A 22,221-nucleotide genomic window follows, 5' to 3' on the forward strand; every position below is an offset into this window, starting at 1 on the left:
AATCTGAGGTTTAGAGTATATAACATCAAGAAGTGGTATGGGAAGAACAGGGCACTGGTAGAGTAGCTTTGTTAGTATGAGATGGAAAAAGTACAACAGCAAGAATGTATCATCATCTAACTTTGAAATTGTACTCCTAAATAGAAAGTCCAGGACTTTCTCTGCAACAAGGACTTTGTTCTTAATACAAATCCTTGGGTAGCTCCTATAGATAACTCCTACCACGAGGAAAACCATCCACTCATCACCATTCTCTGTGACCTACTTCTTAGTCAGTTGCTTATGCAAGTTAAGACAGTTCCTTGAATCACAGCAGGCCAGGCAGCATCTGAGGAGCAGGAGAATTGACATTTCAGGAATTCCTCATGAAGAGCTTAACGCCTGAAACGTCGATTCTCCTGCACCTCAGATCCTACCTGACCTGCTGTGCTTCTTCAGCACCACATTCTCGACTCTGATCTCCAGCATCTGCAGTCCTCACTTTCTCCTAGTTCCTTTAATCACCCATGCTTCAATTTTAGTTGCTTATGTGGTATTTCAACAAATGTCCTTGAATCCATATGTACATTTATCGCACTATTTTCATCATTCCTCTTTCTTCTCTCAAAATTTAGTTGTTAGTTAGATTTGATTTGCTTTTAAGAAGCTTTTACTGGAAGTCCCTTAATAACCAATGCTTCTCTGGGTGTGACAAAATTAACTTGTTCTTCACAATGATCTCTTGAAATTATACCACCTCTAATGTTAGATTATCTGGTCAAGTTACCAAGTTTATCGCTCTCCACCTTTTTTGAATAGATGTGTAAGAGTTTTGGATCTCCTGCCCTCTGGCTCCATTCCCAAACACAAAATAACATTGAAAGATTGTGTCAGAGTTTATGTTTTCTTGACTTAACTTCTCCCAGCAACCATCTGGAATAGGTAACTGTTAGCTTTGAATTATGCCACCTTATTTAGTACTTCCTTTCATTTTTTTTCCGATTCAATATCTCATTCCTCCTTCCCCAGCTACATTAACTTCAGTTTCTCTTTTGTGAAGACAAATGCAAGGTACTCAGTTAGTACCTCAGTCATACCCTCTGGCTCTATAAAAGGTTTTCTTTTTACCTCTGGTCATTCTTTTTAACTATCAGTTTACTTTTTATGGTTCATAAAATATTTGGTTTCCCCTTTTGTTAACAGCTAATCTTTTCTCATTGACTTTGTTGATCCTTTCTCAGTTAGCCCACTGAACACATTACTTTGAACTAAACATTTGTCATAAACCCTTTTTTCTTTTGTTATCCAGGGGGCTGCAGTATTAGATCACCTTTCTTCTTAATGGGAATTTTCTTGGCTTGTCCCTGAATTATCTCCAACTTTGAAGCCTGTTGCTCACTTACTGTTTTCCTAGCCCTAGATTTATTTCCTGTTCATCGGTGCTCCATATAACTTTTTTGAATGTTTTTCCAGTTTATCTCCATCTCTGAAAAATTGTGGGTCTTAATACCAACTATGACCAAAACGTTTAGGTTGTAAATGCGTAAATAATTGTTCTTTCTCAGGACAGCATCAGAAATAAAAAGCTTCTATCATTCAGAATTTAAAAAAAAAACAATTCAGAGGTAGATCTTGGTGAACCATACAATATTCCATTCTTGTTTGTGCTGCATTTTTTGAATTGAAATATAATATTTCTATTAATACGTATCATTCTCCTCAATTTCCTATCAATAAGAATAAGAGTACAATTTCTTACTTGGTCATAGACGTCATTCTCTTGTAATTAAAATAATACAAGCTCAGAGCTTTTTATATGTCAAAATGATCATTTAGAGACACACCCATAGCATGAGTAGGACTATTAAGTTTTGCATTCCCACACTGCAAGCTCATGTAACAGTATTAAAATAAAATTTTTGGATTATCACAAAGTGATCATTACCATTAAATAATCTTATTTATTTTTCTCTTGTAACAAGTTTGATTTTATTATGTGCTGTGTAAGTATTTTCAAGGGGAAATTATAATAATTAAAGGTTGGTAATTTTATACTGGGTGTGTTGCTGGGTGATTGTAACACTAGATTTTACATTCATGATACACGAAGAGTGAAAAACAAATTACCTGGAGGTCATAAGATGTCATAGTTTGTTTATAAAGTAACACTTGGAAAACCAGTAGTGTATGTTTTCTGAGGATTTTTGTAATATTTTTACATTGGGTGGAGTATGTGAAATATTTTTCATAATGAATATATTCAAATCCTAAGGCAGGTTAATTTAATTTAGCTGAACTTTATGTTTACAATTGAGCAAGATTATGATGGTAGAAGAAATAATGTAATTTTATTGTGGATAACACAATTATAATAAAAAGCACAAAGTACACATTAAGCAATGGGTATAAGCTTTCGTGTGTGGTATAGATACACGTGGATAGCTCTGAAATTATTTCTCATGCAAAATCATATCTCACAGCTTTACAAATATTATGCATGGGATATATCTCAGCTCTAAGAAATCCACAATGCTAGGATGAGCAAATTGAAATGCTGCTTTCAATTTGACGTATTATAATAACAAACTGTTTGTTAAGCAAAATTACAAGTTTTGTTATATTTTAGAACACTTTCCTCTGAATTCCTTACTCCAGGTAAGACCTCAATGTGATTATGAATGCATTGAAGCAGCACCTAGGTTTGTTTGATAGCCTGGTGGACTGGCTTTCCGAAGATGCCTTGCTCTATTTAGATTTGAAGCACCAATTCCACTGGGTGGCCAAATGAGATGAAAAGATACAATCTTTGGAGGAAACTCTCTCTTCCGTATTTGTTTCTTTTAATCTTGAAATGTTGTTTCAAAGCATTGTTATAAGTATTAGAATCATAGAATCCCTACAGTGCAGATAGAGGCCATAATCCTGGGAGAGGAAAAAAAATGAGGAACAGGGTATTCGATCAGAATTGTTCCAGTGGAGAATGACCCTAATCAATGAGAAAGGTATCTGTGAAATATCAGTGATTTTAAGTCAGAAGAAAACAAAGGTTATAACTATAAATTATAATCACATTGAGGTCTTGTCTGGGGTAAGGTATGCAGAAGAAAGTGTTCTAAAGTATAACAAAACTTGTAATAGAGTGTTTGTTTGACTATTCTGACTCCCTTCTTTTCTCAACTGTACCAGTCTCAGATTGATCTCTTTCCTCACTATCTCCCTGGTCCCGCCCCTCAACTTTCCAAGTTTAAATCCTCCCGAGCAGCTCTAGCAAATCTCCCTGCCAGTAGAAGCTGTTTCCATTCATCAATTGATCAATAATGAGAGGGCATAGATTTAAAGTAGGAGAAAGTAAGCACTGCATATGCTGGAGATCAGAGTCAAAAAGTGTGGCACTGGAAAAGCACAGCACGTCAGGCAGCATCCGAGGAGCAGGAGAGTTGACGTTTCAGGCATAAACCCTTCATCAGGAATATTGCCCGAAACATCGACTCTCCTGCTCCTCGGCTGCTGCCTGACCTGCTGTAAATCTATGCTGACATAGATTTAAAGTGACTTGCAATAAAGTAAATGTGATGAGAGAAGCTATTTTAATACAGTGGGTGGTTCAGATCTGGGATGTACTCTTTAGAATTTGGTGGAAGCGGGTTAACATTTAAGAGGGATAATTATTTAAAGAGAGATAACATGCAGAGTTATGGGTAGAAAGTGGGGGAATGACTTTAAGTCATAATGCTTAGACAGCTGGTGTAGATATGATGGGCCACTTGGCTGCCTTCTGCACTGTAACAATTTTGCGAGATGAATGCATTTGAGACACCTAATTCACAGCAACACAAGGCAGATGTGTCAATGGTTCCCTATCTTTACCACTATCATTGTAAAACTTTGTAGTCAACCTTATTGTTAGCCTAAGACATCAACTAAGAAAGATTCTCAGATAATTTAAAAAAAAAAGCTTGTTCACTTTTACTAACAATAGACTGGGTACTAGAATGGAGTAGAAATGCAATGATCATAATGAATGGTGGTGCTGGTTCGAAGGGCAGAATGGCCTACTCCTGTACCTATTGTCTATTGACCTCAACCTGTAGCTGTCAATCGTGTATGACTGTCAAATTTTATTTCATTCTACTCTTACAAATGTCCTAATAGTCCACCAAAACCAGCTGTTACTGTTAAACCTTAAAGAAAAAAAAAATCCCTTTGAAGGGTCATCATAAGTCTCTTTCAGGAGGTCTGATTGACATAGGATGAAGTAAGTAAAGAAGAAACAAACAACAACAAAAAAAAAGTGGTTGGAGCTGACAAGTCCCAGCTCAGGAGCCCTTCTCTGTCGCCATCTTGATGACCTTTTTAAAGGTTTCCAAATCCTCCTGACTTGGCAAAAACAAATCCATTAAGCTCCCTCACTCCATAGATTCTACCACGTTCAACATTTTTGTTTTTACATTAATATTTAATTCTCTACCACGTCTTCACCAGGAATTCCCACTTTTGAAGAAGTTATGCTCTTCCTTCTGAAATTTACATTTGCTTCTTTTACTTTTGTTCATCTTTATTGCTTTCAACCTTCTTTCTTGTGTTAGATCAGATATCCAGCAGACCTCCAGCCAAGTCTCTTTCTTCAGCAACTGGCTCCAGCCTTGAGCGAATCACATGGATTTCAGTTGAACCTCCATCCTTCATGTTTCAGATCACCCACAATTACAGGTATTTAATTTGGGACTAAGGTGAGATTTTCTTTTGCTCAAATGATGTCAGAATAATCTACCCGCGAGTGTTGTGGATTGTGGACACTCCATACGTGAAGTATTTAAGAATAAGAAATCTTTATGAATTGAGGGATTTGGGGGGAGGTGAGAAAGTGTAAGTGACGTAGGCTTGTAAGGGTCATGCACAAGAGATGGGAGCAGGACGAGACTGTTTGTCCAGGCAATTTACTGTGCTTTGGAGCATTGCATTTGTCCATCCTAAGATTCACATACATGCTCTTAGCCATCCCTTCACCAACACCATCCTCATTGGTCTCATTTACACTTCAAAAAAAAATTATTTTCTTTGTCAAGAAACTTGAGCATCAACATCTTCTAAAATGTCATATTGGACTCAAAGCATTAATTCCACTTCTCTGTCTACAGATGCTGCCAGACTTACTGAGTTTCTCTAACATCTTCAGTTTGTATTTCAGTTTTCCAATATGCACAGTATGTTGCTTTTATTTACATAGATAAGAATAGATAAAATATAGCAATGTGCTGCAGCAGTCAGCCTAGGTTAATTTTGCAGTAGAGCAACTATTCAGATGTGATACTGAAAACAACAAAGGCTGGAGATGATAGCAGGTCAGACAGCATCCATGGAGAGACAGCAAGCAAACATTTTGAGTCTAGATAACTTTTCATCAAAGGTGCGAACATCATATGATATCCACACTCAAATTAAAACTAAAACGTTACAGAAGAAATAATGAATGAGTCAAAAGGCAGTTTTTGTATCTAACATTTTCTTTATTTATGGGATTCCACAAATACATTTAACTTCCTACTGTAGTTTTTGTTACCTGGTCGGGCAATTCAGAAAAGCCTTCAAACGCACATAGAAACTCACTCATTTGTATCAATTCAAAACAGCATTTTACTTCTCAATTAATAAATTGTACAGCATTCTAAGAGGGAATACTGAGTTATATTTATAGAGTTTGCTAATGGACCTCTGTTGTATATTGCTCAGATATTCAGTCTGAATGTCCTCTTGGAGTTGGAACTCATACATGTTTCATCCCCCATTAATAGTAAAGTAACAGTCTAATATTTCAAAGTTATGTTTTGCACTCAAAGTAAATCTATAATTAAGAGTAGACTGCATGCAGAAAATAACTTCAGCAATGTAAGAATAAAAAAGTCCACTGTACACTTCATGAACCTAAGAATAAAACTGAACATAAAATTTCAATCATATCGGTTTCACTGTTTACAAATAAACAACCAAGGCGATTTGACAAATTACTGGTCTGTTAATCTGAAACCATCCTGGTTTTTGAATATTAAGATATATGATTTTTCAAAGAGCATTGTTCAGTCCATGACTGGCAAAAAATTGATTGCTTAAATATAAATAGAATTTAATCTTCTGAATACCTTTTCTTTGGGTCACCAATAAATTCTATACAGTTTTTAAAATCTAATTCTAAGATCACTAGACTCAGTCACATACAACAATCCTCATAATGAGAATTCTTAATCAAAACTGCCATAATTCTCAACTATTTTGAATAGTCATCACATTTTCAAAACAGAAACTCATCCATTTTTATAAAGTACTTGATCAATCATTGCCAATACTTCTGTCCTCTGGCAAACTTTTACATAATTGTTCTGAATTCCACTAAAAAGGATTAATCACAAATTGTAAAACAAAACTGCTCTGTGCATACTACTTCCAAATCTAAATTTTTGACTTAGTCATATTTTGGTTGAAAGCACCTCCCATACACTTAAAAGTAACTGACAAAAATTGCTACAATTCAGAAACTGAAGCAGCTTTTTAATCTAACTTTTTTAAATGGAAAAAGGGCATGTGCGTATGCCTTGCGCACAGGAGAATGGAGGTCACATTCTTTATTATGATGTTTATTGCTCAATTATGATTGCATGTGGTAGCAGCTCAATTTTGGATAACAGTGTTCTAATTCATACCCTACTGTACTGTTTCTTATTACAGTTTACTTAAGTTTTACACCATACACCAAATTCATAGTAGAGTTAAATATGAAATCTTACTTGCGTGCGAGCTAGAAAGTTACACCCTCACACCCAAAACTTCGAATAGTTTTAAGAGCAGTAAAAGTAGGCGGTTAACTAACAGACCCTTAAAAATACAATCAGCATAATTCAATGATTTAAAAAACTTTTAATCACAAGAGAGACCATCATAGAATAGCAATGTTGAGTAATTTCTGTATCAAAATGGTAAACACTGCTGTGAAGTATTTAATATGTCTTCAATTCCATGAAATGAATTCCTGTTGTGAAAACAAAAACAAAGTCTGGTGAATGTCAATACTGTAGAACCTTTTATACTGTATTCCAAATATAAATAAATATTTGTATTTAAGCATTTAAGTTTATATGTTTATACATTTTATTCTTTCGAAGAAAGAAGCAACATACTGACGGTGTGTGGGTTTATGAGACAATTGAAGAGAATATATTTAACTTACCTAGTTTTACAGTTTCCGACCCTTTTCAATGAAAACAGTCTGCAATTCTCTACCAGGTGAAGTAAGTTTAGAATCCTTCAAAAGGCCAAGTATTGGATAGTCAAGATACCTATATTGGGGAAATAAAGGTAAGAATTATTCTTCACAAACCTGACTGCGTATTACATCTCGCATGAAACAAACCACTGGAAAAGTTGTAAAATGTATATTTTCAGTTTTAAATTTCTTGCAAACCTTGTTGGATTTTGTTTTTATTTAAGATCGATAATGGCAACTATAACTTTGCATTTTTAAAAAAATTTGACTGTTAGAAATATGTAGCCAGATTATTGTAGACATAAAGTACAATATGATGAGGCACCAAATTATCCTAAAACAACAGAGCTACTCCATACAAGATTTTGATCTCAGAGTAAGATCTGAACAAAGTTAAGACAACAGAACATGATTATGTACTTGTTCAAAGCCATGACTACCATTTCTGTTACAGACGTTTTGTATTCTCATTGTGTGCTTGTACTCCCATAGTTTATTTGCTCTTCAAATTTATTGAGATGAATGACAGGAAATAATGTAAAAAGAAATGTGTTTGCATAGCATCAGTCATGCATAGTCCACCCAGTTTTCACTGTCATATTCAAGAGGGTATTGGATGATTATTTGGATAAAAGTAACATGCGAGGGGGGGGGGGGTGGAAAAGAGAGAAAAAGACAGGAAATTGGCACTAGCTAATTATGCTAATTTGACATGTTTGTGCAGATATGAGTATTGTCCAGTAATCCTTCTGGAGTATTGAAGGAATACTCCAGAATACTACTTGAGTATTCTGGAAGTCATCCAGAAAAGTGGAAATGTATTCATCAGAGCTGGCTTGGGTCTTGTAGATTGTGGATAGGTTTTGGGGAGCCAAGAGGTGAGTTGTTTGTCACACAATTTCGGTCTCTTGTTATCACTGTATTTAAAGCTGGACCAGTTCAGTTGCTGGTTAATGGTAGTTTCAGGATATTAATAATGATGTCAATGGGAATCAGTGTAGCAATGCTAGTGAATGCTTTGAGGGTTCTACGCTTTAGGGAGTTCTTCAGAGCAACTTCCAATTTCCTGGGCAGCTGCCTCAGTTTCTATGGCAACTCCCATCTATACTGGAACAACAACTGCATGGTCATGAGAAAATCCAAGCCAATCTGACCACAACTCAGCATCCATACTACTGATGGACAGGGAGTTGGAATGCTTAGGCAATCATGTCCATCAGGATTAGCAGACACTGAAATTGTGTGTGTGTAAGCAACGATGGTGGGTTCATTGCACATCAGCAAAACAGCCCCATTTATACAATATCTCATGGGTTTTCATTTGACATCTTTTGCATTAATTTCATTGTTGTGACAATGTCTTTTTTTTTAAATGCTCAACGATCATATTCATGTCATCCACGGGGACCAAATTAATATAAATTTATATATTCAAATCTATTCTGTCAAAACCATTTGAACTGATTTCCTGTCTGCAATCTATTTGTGTGTCAGTGACATACCAGTAATACTTGTACTTTCTAAATAATGTTAATCAAATGGATTACCGCTTCGTTATGATTGTGTGTGTCACATTCTTGTCTGGCTCACGTGATAGAGATTTCAGTCTCATGATTTCCTGATAAAGAGATTAAAAGAGTTAAAAGCTTTCCAATTTGGTCTGAGATTTCATAAGCATGATTACTTATAGTCAAGTTCTCTTACAATGTGCTCTCGATGTTCAAAAATTCAGGAAGTCCCAAATGAGTCTTGTTGGCAGCTACCTATTAATAAGATCCCCTTCTAAAGAAATGCTCTTCAGGAGTTCCTGGCATTTGTTTCCATTCCAAATTGAGAGTCTCACATCTTAATTTTGTTTCAAACAAGCAACCCATGCCAAGCAACCCTTAACCTGGATAACATTTCGATTTGGGCTGAAAAAGTAGTAATAATATTTGCACTTCTATACTAACTGAGTAATTACCATTGCTAATGCGAGAAGTCCAGACATCTTCCATAACCAACATGTTACTGACATCAACATCTTGTGCGTCAGCTTAACTGAACTATCTACATCCCCACCACAGCAGCAAGAAGGCTAAAGGCTTGGCACTGCTTTTAAAAAGGAAGTTTGTGTATTTTTAAAAAAGACTGTATCTGGCATGGGAGTATTTCCAATGATTATTGATTTAGAACAGCCACTATTGATTAAAATTCCTTGTGCAATTTTTGCCAGACCAATTCCTTATTTAATCTGATTCTGGCTAATTAAATAAACTTTGAAAATTTCTGACACTAATCCTTTTATCTATTTTGTATAATGTTTCTTTTTATAAATTCTATTACCATTTAATCCTTTTCCATTCTTAGCTGCTGAATGCTGTCTGAAATTACACCTTCAGCCTGTAGTTGGTGCTAATTCATAAATTAGCATGGTCCTGTTATACCAAGGTATCAGACATAGCCCAGAACAAGTTGTTGTCTAAAAGGTTGGCAGTCCTTGCATTTTCTACTACTGCATTCAGCTTCTGTACAATGAAGCATGCAAGAGTTTGTGTTACCAGGCCCCTACGAATCATAAATTCCCCAATGTTAACAGGTTGTTAACTAAGATTATGCATCAAATGACATCAGAAATTCTTTCAGCCCTCTACCACAGAGCCTCATACCTAGCAATTCTATCATTATTCTCTTTATAACAAATCTTTTATTTGATCTTAGTACCAAATCTGGATCTCAAATCAGTAGTTCCTTTTCAAGTGGAGGTTGTAACAAGTAAGTTTTAAATATCTGTCTATTTATTAAAATACTGTTGGTACTATCAATTCGAGCTATTGTCTTTAATACTCACTATCTTAACAGCATACGGATGCTCGGGTGGAAAGGAATTTTGGACCTAGACATCTCCATGTGGCCAAGTGAGGGAGGATTGCAGTGACCTGCGTGCAGCTCAGGGCATTACCAAGTGTGAATGAACCAAAAATTTACAAAATTGGACAGGCAAAGGCTCAAATAAAATTTTGATTTATATATAGGGCAGCATGGTGGCACAGTGGTTAGCACTGTTGCCTCACAGCGCTAGAGACCTGGGTTCAATTGCAGTCTCAGGTGACTGTCTGTGTGGAGTTTGCACATTCTACCCGTGTCTGCGTGGGTTTCCTCCAGGTGCTCCGGTTTTCTCCCACAGTACAAAAATATTCAGGTTAGGTGAATTGGCCATGCTAAAATTGCCCGTAGTGTTAGGTCCAGGGGTAAATGTAGGGTCTGGGTGGGTTGCTCTTCGGAGGGTCGATGCGGACTTGTTGGGCCGAAGGGCCTGTTTCCACACTAAGTAATCTAATCTAATCTAATCATTAAAAAAAACATGTTCAGGACAGAACTTTTCCTGAGATTCTCCTTAACTCCTGTCAGGACCCCATTCCAGAGAAGGGCATGAACAGTTGGTTACATCATTTTGGCAGACTTGCTCCTAACCTTTCACCAAAATCATGAGTAAAGTCAAGAAAACACAAATTAAAATGTCTCTTTGGAAGTTGGTGAGGAAATCCAGTACTGGAGTGCTTAAGTCTCCTATGAAGCAGGAACAAAACAGGGTAAATCACAACAGATATACTTGCACTAGCACTGAATGTTTTGTAATCCAATCCAGGTACAGAAAGAGAGATCCAATCCAGTGGTTCCAAATAAACTGTTCCTCACTACAGTGGCAATGGCACAAAGTATTGGTGGCAATTGGATAGAATATCGGCAAGATGATGCCTGTATATTTGACAGTACTTCGTTGGCAGTCTATTGTCAAGCAATCTATGCTCAACTGGTAAGTCTAACTTGTGACTGTGCTCTGGAACTATGTGGGGGAACCACAGAGACACCCACTCCCACACTGCACCCAATAGAACAATACTGCGCTGATCAGTCAACAGCTGACTCTGTACTGAATTCATTCTTCATTCAGCTTGACACTGCCATTGAAATCAAACAGAAGCCACGTGATTTACTCACCTCACTCTTTTGTCTAATAATGGTATCCTTCTCACTTAATCTGTTATTGTATTCGGCCAATTTATTTTTCAAGGTGTTATCTTGTCCTGAGGATATTTCATGTTTCATACTGCTGATTTGTGACTAAAAGAAACAAATAATTTATACTTTTTAAAACAACAGTTCAATTCACAGCTCATAGCCAAACGACTTGCTCCCACACTGAACAGACTGGTTTAGACAAATAATTGTCGACTAGCTTTCACACTGAAATATCTTGTGATGCTTTTCTGAGGTCTAATTAAAACAGTAGCTGTCTCACTGAAGAAATAGTGTTAGCTGGGGTGACTTAGTTTTGGTTAAATAAGTGGATCTGAAAGGAGGGCAGAGTTGCATATGTTTTGCTGGTTTATTCTAAGGTATAGATCCAGGTTGTGGAAGATGATAGTGGAATGCAGATAAGGGTGACACACAAGTATCCAAATGCAAAGGAATTCAGAGTTTTATTTTTGGTTGGGGGGGGGGGGGGGAGCCCGAGACGGAGAGGAAGAAGGTGCTGATGGGGGTTGGAGGACAGGTTTGAAAACATAGGTAAAGCAGAAGCCATTACTGAATTGAAATGTGTAACAAGAAATTTTAATTTAAGGCATTTTAGGACAAAGAGCAGTGATAACAGGTGGTTAGATCTTGGTGTTTTGTGTGGGAGTTTGCAAGGACAGAGGGGTCTAATGTGGGATTTTTGGGGATGGGATTAATATTGATGGCTCTGAACTAAAGGATGTGATACTTGAGAAAAAGAAGATATATCAGAAAGCATGGTAGCCAGTAGGATAGGCTAGATTTTAGTTTGCAAAAAATGAATATTAAACGTATGTTTTCTAAAACCAAATAAAAATCATTACAATCGGAATAAGTCAGGCTGGGGAGAAAAGCACTTCATTTGCAAATTCAGTAGAGGACAAAACTTCAAACCGGTCCAGAGCAAATCAGGCTAGAAGATGAGTTTCATTGAGACAATCAACAGGATTTCATGGAGTGCCATCGTCCTTGACCCAACAGGCAAGAATAGTTTACAGGGTGAAGGAACCCACCCAAGTGCCTGGTAAGTGCTCCACAGGAATTTAGAGTCAGCAACATTAACATTGAGTTGAGGGGTGATTTCCATCTCTCCAGAAATAGGAACTTCCACTTCAAAGGGCTGCTGGCCAGTCAGAAGTGACAACTCTCCAGTACTAGTAGCACCAGTGAGAGGGGCAGCACCTGTAGTGATGACCTTAAGGAGACCAGCATTGCTGGATTTTGAATGGCATGTAAATCTCGCTGGAAGTGGATGATGCAGGTTGGGGCTGAGATACAAAGGCCATAATGGGAGGGTAACCTGAGACAGCTGGGTCCTCCAATGGCCCTAAAGTGTCTGTAAAGGTGGGCCGCCTCTCCACACCCATCAACAATGTCACAGGAAATTCTGATTGGTTGGACTCTTGGTATGGGCTTCTTCTGCCATTGGTTAAATTATAAGGAAGGCAGGGTGAAGCTTTTTAATGGACATTAATCTGTTAACCAGTAGGTGGGACAATGCTTCCTGCATTGCTGGTGAAAATAAATGCTGCAGGTGCAGAATGGACATGCAGGAAGGTAGCAGTAAGGATAAATGAAGGTACACCATGTTCTTAGGTAGCAATATTAAACAAATATATAGGTTTTTTTTCAGAAGCTTGTAAGTTCTGTCACTAAATCAGAAATATATCGAGCAAAATTAACAGATCAGATATGGGAGTATGGATGACCGTGCACAGGAGAGATGAATGGTGTGTACAGAATTTGCTCACTCATTGAAAATCAATATAATTTATATTCATCACATGCAATTACTTTTAAAATGAATCCGCTAAAAGTTGAATCAGTCCAGGCTTGCCCTGGCAGCTACAGTGAACAGCATGCAAAATGGGACAGAATCCTAACATAAGCAAAAAGAGCTATTCAAAATTAGTCATAGAAACAGGAATAAACCACTTAGCCATTGAGGCCAATTTGCCATTGACTGGCTTATCTGTATCCTAATTCCATTTGCTTACATTATTTTCACAACCTTTTATGCCCTTGTCTAGAAGATATCTACCTAAGTCTTTTAATTGAGCTAGCATTTTACTACTTTTTGAGGGACCTAAAGATCTAAACTTCTCCCATCCTTTTCTTGGAGAGGTGTTCCTAATCTCTTTGCTGCAGGGCCTAGTTCTTGATTTTTATGTTGAGGGCTTTAGGTTTTGTTACCATAATGCATCTTGCTCCAGGTTCTACTCTGCATATTGAAGAGATGACTATTCTTCCTGCTGCTAGTTTGTGGCCTATAATTGTTTCCCCTCATCTTTGAAGGCTTGTTGCAAAATCTCTTATTTACATTTTTGTTTGCATTTATTTATTTAGATTTACACCATACAGCACCTGGCAATGGCTATCAGTGACCAGCTTTAAAGCTGGCCTGGTCTGGGACCACACAGAATGAATAAATCTGGAGAATAGCTACAGCACCAGTAGTTCTTTGTGCAGATCTGTAATGTGGAGTTAGAAGAGATAGGTGAGGTGCTAAATGAATACTGTGTGTCGGTATTCACCAAAGACAATGAATTGGTGGAGGATGATCTCGGGGAAGGGAGTGTCAGATTTCTATGTCAAGTTGCTATTAAAAAGGAAGAGGTGTTGTGTGTCATAAAAAGTATTAACTTAGATAAGTCCCTGAGTCCTGATGAGAGCTTTCCCAGAATATTGAAGGAGGCAAGGGAACAAATTGCTGGAGCATTAAAAGACATCTTTGTATTCTTTGGCTACAAGTGAGATCCCAGAGGATTGGAGAATAGTCAATATTGTCCTATGTTTAAGATGGGTAGCAGGCATAATCCAGGAAATTACCAGCCTGTGAGCCTCATGTTGGTGGCAGGGAACTTATTCGAAAAGATTATCAGGGACAAGATCTATATGCATTTGGAAGCAAATGGACTTATTCGCAATAGACAGCATGGTTTTGTGTGGGTGGGGTGAGGTTGTGCCTCACTAACTTGATTGCATTTTATTGAGGAGGTGACAAAGTCTTGACAAGGTCCCTCATAGCAGACTGGTACAAAAGGTGGAGTCACATGGTTTTAGGGGTGAGCTGGCAAGATGCGTACAGAACTGGCTTAGTCACAGGACACACATGTAGCAGTGGAAGGATGCTTTTCGGAATGGAGGACTGTGACTAGTAGTGTTCCACAGGGATCATTGAGGAGAAAGTGAGGTCTGCAGATGCTGGAGATCAGAGCTGGAAATGTGTTGCTGGAAAAGCACAGCAGGTCAGGCAGCATCCAGGGAACAGGAGAATCGACGTTTCGGGCATAAGCCCTTCTTCAGGAATGTAGGCAGGTGCTGAGGAAGGAGATGTGGCTGTGGTAGCGAGTCTGTTTGAGAATGTGGAGCTTATGAGAAGAAGGGCTTATGCCCGAAACGTCGATTCTCCTGTTCCCTGGATGCTGCCTGACTTGCTGCGCTTTTCCAGCAACACATTTCCAGCTTCCACAGGGATCAGTTCTGGGATCTCTGCTGTTCATGGTCGACATAAATGATTTGGATGAAAATGATGCTGGTCTAATTCATTTGCGGATGATACAAAGATTGGTGCAGTTGCGGATGGTGAGGAGGATTGTCAGAGGATACAGCAGGATATAGGTGGGCAGAAAAATGGCTTGTGGATTTTAATCCAGACAAATATGAGGTGATACATTTTGGAAGGTGAAGCACAGTTGGAAATTATACTTTGAATAGCAGAACCATTCGAAGTATTGATATGCAGAGAGATCTGGTGTGCAGGTCCACAGGTCACTGAAGGCAGCAGCACAGGTAGATAAGGTAGTTAGAAAAGGCTTATGGCATGCTTGCCTTCAGTGGAAGGGGCATTGAGTATAAGGGTAAGCAAGTTATGCTGTAGCTCTATAGGACTTTAGTTAGGCCTCACTTGGATTATTGTGTACAGTTCTGGTCACCACATTACCCGAAGGATGTGGATGCTTTGGAGAGGGTATGGAGAAAGGTTTACCAGGATGTTGCCTGGTATGGGGAATTTCAGCTATGAAGAAAGGTTGGATAGACTGGATTTGTTTTCACTGGAAAGCAGGAGCTTGAGGGACGCCCTGATAGGAGTTTGTAAGATTGTGAATGCAAGGGTAGAGTGGAAAAATTTAGGCTTTTTCCCCAGGGTCAACAACTGGGGGACATATGTTCAAGGGGTGGGAGTGGGGGTCTAATTGTGAGGCACGTTCTTCATATAAAAGGTGGTGAGTCGAAAAGGTGGTGCTGGAAAAGCACAGTAGGTCAGGGAGCATCCAAGGAGCAGGAGAATCAATGTTCTGGGCATAAGCCCTTCATCAGGACTTCACTGTAGGGATTCCTGATGAAGGGTTTATGCTCGAAACATTTCCTGCTCCTTGGATGCTGCCTGACCTGCTGTGGCTTTCCAGCACCACATTCTGGACTCTTATCTCCAGCATCTGCAGTCCTCACTTTCTCCCAAAGGGTGGTGAGTGCCTAGAATGCTCTGTTACAGGTGGTGGTGGAAGCAGACAACAGCAGCATTCAAGAAACACTTAAATGAATACATGTAAAGGAAGGGATACGGACCCTATAAGTGAAGACAGTTTTAGTATAGAACGGCAAAATGTGTTGCCATGGGCTTGGAGGGCCGAAGAGCCTGTTTCTGTGCTGTATCATTCTTTAATCTTTCAATTTGAGTACAGGGCAGTATGGTGGTTCAGTGGTTAGCACTGCTGCCTTATAGTGCTAGGGACCCAGATTTGATTCCAGCCTTGGGTAACCATCTGTGTTGAGTTTGCACATTCTCCCTCTGTCTGTGTGGATTTCCTCTCAGGGTCAAAGATGTGCAGGCTAGGTAAATTGGCCATGCAAAAATGTTCATAGTGTTCAGGGATGTGGAGGTTAGATTAGGTGCACTCGTCAAGGGAAAATGTAAAGTAATAGGGTTGGGGAATGGGTCTGGGTGGGTTACTCTTCAGAGAATCAGTGTGGACTTGTTGGGCCTAATGGTCCATTTAGACACTGTTGGGATTCCATGATATTATCTACTTCCTACATGCTACTAACTAACTAATCAATCAATCACCTAACCAAGCCAGTAATGGGCTTTAATATTAGACTAAATGGAATTTTATTAAATGCCTCTGTAAATCCATGTAAACTACAGCCATACATTTTTGGCAATTAATTCCATTACTTATGCAAAAAAATCAATTAGGCTCGTTAGGCATGACCTCTTTACAAATTCATGTTGGCTGTTTCTAACCAGCCCATTGTTCTCTAAGCACTCACTTGCTCCACCATTGATGATTGATCCAATAATTACTTCATGACAGATGGTAGGCTGCCAGGTCTACAACTTTCTGGTTCTCATATTCGCCTTTTTTGAGTAATAGTTTTGCATTACTAATTTTCAACCTAAGTTGGGGCAGGGGGTGGATTTTCTGAGACCAAAAATCTCAAAAATCTTTGGAGGATTATGGCTACTGTATCTGCAATTGTTTTTTCATCAATTCTTTTATAAGCCATGTGTCGAAGCTATCTGGTCCCAGGGGTTTGTTAAACTTCAATGTCATTAATACTGTTTTCTTACGTAAGATCAGTGTCTACGGATGGAGTAGTTTACATGGATTTACAAAGGCATTTGATGAAGTTCCACATAGTTTAAAATTAAAGCCATTTACAAGCCTGGTTAAAGTTAGTAGCATGCTGAAAGTAGGGGTAATGGATAGATGCACTCAAGTTAAAACACTATGATGTCTTGCAGAGGTCTGAAAGGGATAACCAGTAGTGTCTCACAGAGGTATTTGATTTATTATTCATTTCTGTGCAGAGTCAATTATAGTATCTTTCTCCCATACTCAGAAGACCAGCTGAAAGTGCTGGATTTTATGCAGCCCATTATATGAAAGCAAACATAGTGCCTGGTCACTTGATTGTGGCAAAGATCAGTCTCTTGGCAGTGGCAAAATCTGCCCTAAGTCATAGGGTTGAAGGGGCTTATGTGAGATACCTGATCACAAGTGATTGGCTGTCAATTAGCCTCAGTGTATAAAAAGAAATCAATTTCTTCTGGCCTCCACCATGAACTAATCAAGGTTCCCCAACTACACTAGGTGGGTGAGACCTCAGATGGCCCAACAGAACCCTCGCCACTCACTATACAAGTCTGCTATTTGTGTAACTTTGTTTGCCATCTTACCAGCATCTGTTTTTACCGTTTACTACTTATTCTGTTAAATCTTTTCATGCCCATGTTAACAAACTGGTCAGTGTGAGTGAGTGAGCGAGTGAGCGAGCAAGCCAGTGCATTCTATAACTGAAAAATAAAACAATGTCATTCTGTCCAGCTGTGTGCAGAAATACACTACCTGAAATGGTGTTGAGATAGATTCAAAAGTATCTTTTAAAATGGAATGAGCATATACTTAAAAAGAAGAAAAATACAGGGTTATAGCGAAAGAGCAGGGGAATGAGACTAAATAGACAACTCTTTCAAATAGTCTGAACAAGCAGGATGGATTAAATGGCCACCTCTTGTGCTGTATCATTCAATGAATTGATGCAATTTCCAGTTGAGGCTCAAAAAGAAATGGTGATCATATTAAGAGCAGTGACTGCAAGAAAATGAATTGCATACCCTCAAATAATCGATTTCCTTGTCCTTTTCTTCACGCAGTTTGTTGACCATTTCATAGTAATTATTAGATATTTCTGTGCTAAATATTGAAGTGGATGATTTACTTGTTGGGCTCTTGGACAGCTGTAAGTATCAAAACATAGTCCACATTAAGCAAGACTTTCACTAAATTTGGCATATAACAATCTTCAATGAGGTTCAACTCCTCTGCAATTCACCGTTTGAATTAAACCAAACCAGTCTGTGTTCCTTATTATTATTCCTTGAGCATGCTCCATCAATTGCTTAAAGTAGTATACTGCCACAGGAAGTATATGGAACTTTATTTCAGTTGCTTATACACAAACTGAAAACATCTTCCCAACTTGCTTATCCATTTCAGAGCATTATACAAATATTGGCAGACTACATTTCAATTTTTCATGTTAGGTTTATTGTCACTTGTCAGTTTTGACAATGAATTTTTTATATTTCCCCTTCAGTCTGAGCAAAAGCTGCGAGTAGGTGCAATGCATTGAGAGTTTGTCCAATTTTGCAATTAAGCAATTTCGGCTTCTCTGTTTTGTCATCTATCTGTAACTGTTGATAACCCTTCAAATTTCTCCTGAACTACGATTATCCAGTCCCACCACTGCATTATCTGCCTGGTTTTGATTAAGCTGCACCACAGATTGCCAAGTTGTTATTCCCCTTTTATTTACATAATAGTAAAAGTTAAAATGATTCCCTTCTAAGGATCTTTGCACTCATTTCCTATGAATTGTGATTAAGTTACATCCTTACTGGAAAGTGTAGATTATCTTTTTTGTTGGGGGAATAAACATATTAAAGATGCATTGAAGCAACTTAAATTCAATAATGACAACAATGCATCTGTCACTTTGGAAGCACTATGCTTTCAGTAGCAGGCTATTGTATTAATTCCTCAACTTGCAAATGATTCAAGTGAGGAAAAATGCCTGTTTCAAACAAACAAAAAAAAACCAAGGTCCTAACAGAAGCAACTGTAACAAAAGCTAATTCTTCCTCTTTTATCCTGGGAGTTAGTCTGAGGTACCAGAAACCTCTGTGGTAATATCTAATCTTTCTATCTCCTGTGATGGCCATGACTCTGGGCTATGCCAGGTTTCTGTGGACATGATAACACTTCACTGCCAGCAAATCTATAATAGCCTAATAATGGGAAGATTTGGGTGTATCACTGTCTGCAAATAATAAATTGAACATATTTCCCAGCCAACATTTGGAGTTGGCCAGATAGAACATAGAACATAGAAAAATACAGCGCAATACAGGCCCTTTGGCCCTCGATGTTGCGCCGATCCAAGCCCACCTAACCTACACTAGCCCACTATCCTCCATATGCCTATCCAATGCCCGTTTAAATGCCCATAAAGAGGGAGAGTCCACCACTGCTACTGGCAGGGCATTCCATGAACTCACCACTCGCTGAGTAAAGAATGTGACAAAGCATGTGACAACTATAGTGTTGAATATTAACAACTGAGAAGGTTTACATCCTTCCAGTGAGGGGATAGATAAATAACAAAGTTAATCTTCAAATAGTAACCATGACTGGTTTCTCAGTGAGATAATGGTACCCACTAACATCTGAAATAAGTTTGTGTTATTGACTGAGAACATTATTTCTAAAATAAAATAGAAACAGGTTAAATGCACTTTCCTGGGGTTCTATTATAACGTCAACTTGAAACATGTCATGCATTTGATGCAACAGTTCATTAAAAATATGCCTGGTGCTGCATTTAATGAGGTCAGGGTACTATATTATATTGAAAGCTTTACCAGACCTTGGTGGTATTCACAATAAATACAATACCCATTTTTTACCAAGACAGAGTAGTGTAATTATTTTAACATGAAAACACGTTGTTATTCATGTTCTTTATTTCTTTGTTTGTTTAAATATACTCTATTATAGGGTATTGCCAATTACTTTTTCCTTCTAAGTTGATTGAATCCTCACAGCTCAGTATAATCCCAATTTCTTGTATTCAAGTGCATTTACAACTATTAAGTAATCTAAAAAGAAATGGATCAACATATTCCAAAAATGACCAGACTTATATTTGAAATAGAAACAAAATATTGGGGAAATGCAGTCTGGTGGCATTCACATAGACAGAAACGGAATTAACATTTCAAGGTTCTGAAGAACCATAGTGGACTCAATATTTTCTGTGTTTCTCTCTCCCCAGATGCTGTGACACCAACTGAGTTCCTTCGGCATTTTCTGTGTTTATTTCAGGTCTCCAGCATCCGCAGTATTTTGATCTTATTTGATGCTTTGTTGAGAAACAGGCTGAAGAGGTGCAGAGTGTATCCAGTGGCTTTGCATGTTTTTGAATCAGCAGAACTAAAATGCATTCACAAAGTGTAACACAAAATAATCCACTTGTGTCAGTGAATGAGGGAGTTTCTGGCAGGAGGCCAGTAAATATAAAGATAGGCATCAAGTTCATGGTCCAAGCATATCAGAAACTTTTGTGCATAAACAAATTTGTTGGAACAGAACCAGAACAGGGACAAGAATGTTTGCAAGGTTAAGAGGGTATTAATACGTAATGAAGCAAAACTTGTCAAATGTTTTGAATCAAGATTACTTTCACAGGTTCCCTGTCAAACTTGGTTATTCTCTTGAATTAATATGAAACAGGTAAATGGACAATTCTAAAGGAAATTTTGTTAAAAGTGAGAGAATAGTTATTTTCTTTGAATTAAGTGTTCCTGAATTTCAATGGTGAGCTGTCCATTCTCATAAGAAATACCCACTGCCTATTTTTCCAATGAAAGTGTTTTCACTCACAAGAAAGATTTTTTAGGTTACAATGTTACTGTGGAGACATTTTTAATATAAACATAGTTGTAAAAGTGGAAAATGAAATAATGTATACATTGGTAAAGGTAATGTTGCCATAGTCTTACCTGCTGTCTCAGAGAGAAAAGACTGGTGGTGATTTAACCTGAGACTCGCCATGACACGGTGGCTCAGTGGTTAGCACTGTTACCTCACAGCACCAGGGATCTCTGTTCGATCCCTGCTTCGGGCGACTGTCTGTGTGGAGTTTGCACATTCTCCCAGTGTCTGCATGGGTTTCCTCCGGTTATTCCCGTTTCCTCCCCCAGTCCAAAAATGTGCAGGTCAGGTGAATTGGTCATTCTAAATTGCCCATAGTGTTCGGTGAATTAGTCAGAGGGAAACTGGTCTGGGTGGGTCACTCTTTGGAGGGTCAATGTGGACTTGTTGAGCCGAAGAGCTTGTTTCCATGCTGTAGGGAATCTAAGATGTACAACACAGGTGACAGGAGTCGTCGATAAGGAGACTCCTTCACGATAATCTCGGGCAGTGAACTTTTGGCATCACTCTGCATTGTAAACCAGCGTATAGCTGGTTTGAGCTAACTGACAATGCTACAATTTAGTTAAAGATTAAGATGTCTGCAGCTACCAAATGTTGGACAGAGCAAATGTTTCTTAAGGCAGTGATCAAGTAAATGAATAGACTCCAAGAGTAGCCTCTGTTTGACTTAAATATTCTGTGTGAGGAAGATACAGTATCTATTTCTCACCTGCTGTCTGAGTGCCTCATTTTCTTGTTCCAGTGCACGCTTGCTATATTCCAATTCTTTCACACGGAACTCCTTGTCTGCCTCTGAGTTCCTTAGAGTTAAGATCAACTCCTCATGTGAACGGTTAGTTAATCCATTATCTTTAATGGTGTTCTGAACCAAAATGTGAAAAGAGAAATATTGAGTGTATGACCATTAAATATCCTATCCCCATCTATCTTCTCTCCCACACCACTGGCGCAGTGCATTTAATAATTAAAATGTATAATATACTATTAATGCAAATGCAGTTTTCACATGAAAAATATTTGCATGCCATTCTCTTCTCTTTAGATGTCAAAGGAAAAAGCAAGTGAATTTTACAGCTCAAGTCATTTATTGACTACCAGATGAACTGATTACAAGATGTACAAAAATAAAATTTGTAGATGTTGGAAATCATGTTTCATGGTAGGGTGAGACAAGAAGATACAACATTTACCAATAACTATACAACATAACAGCAATATTTGATATTTTCAAATTAAAGATAAAATTTGTCAATATTCAGAATGAATACAAGGCATTAAGATACAGTGGTTGAGAAGTTGAGATACAAATTATAAATTAATAGGAACACATACCACAGCTGCAAAACTGCAATAATGCATTGGTATGAATTTCTGAATACCCAATATTTCTGAGTGTCTGATTAGTCATCAGCTACATTAACATCATTCATTTTACTTAACATGAGA

The 22,221-nt window shown here is 38.1% G+C and overlaps 1 protein-coding gene across 1 annotated transcript in view; it reads right to left on the minus strand.

Annotated features, from left to right (window-relative positions):
- Window positions 1-5,461: 5,461 nt before the first annotated feature.
- The window catches only part of pof1b (POF1B actin binding protein), an 84,305-nt gene continuing 67,545 nt past the window's right edge, over window positions 5,462-22,221 (minus strand). The window contains exons 11-16 of the mRNA XM_043704525.2: window positions 21,485-21,637; window positions 17,895-18,017; window positions 11,216-11,338; window positions 8,782-8,852; window positions 7,199-7,307; window positions 5,462-7,000 (exon numbers count right to left, since the gene is read on the minus strand). Coding sequence (XP_043560460.1) covers window positions 7,205-7,307; window positions 8,782-8,852; window positions 11,216-11,338; window positions 17,895-18,017; window positions 21,485-21,637 — 573 coding nt within the window. The 3' untranslated portion in view covers window positions 5,462-7,000; window positions 7,199-7,204. The remainder of the gene's footprint in view (window positions 7,001-7,198; window positions 7,308-8,781; window positions 8,853-11,215; window positions 11,339-17,894; window positions 18,018-21,484; window positions 21,638-22,221) is intronic.

Source organism: Chiloscyllium plagiosum, unplaced genomic scaffold (assembly GCF_037043375.1).
Source record: "Chiloscyllium plagiosum isolate Xiang-an unplaced genomic scaffold, Cpla_swu_hap1 HiC_scaffold_11, whole genome shotgun sequence".
Taxonomy (NCBI): domain Eukaryota; kingdom Metazoa; phylum Chordata; class Chondrichthyes; order Orectolobiformes; family Hemiscylliidae; genus Chiloscyllium; species Chiloscyllium plagiosum.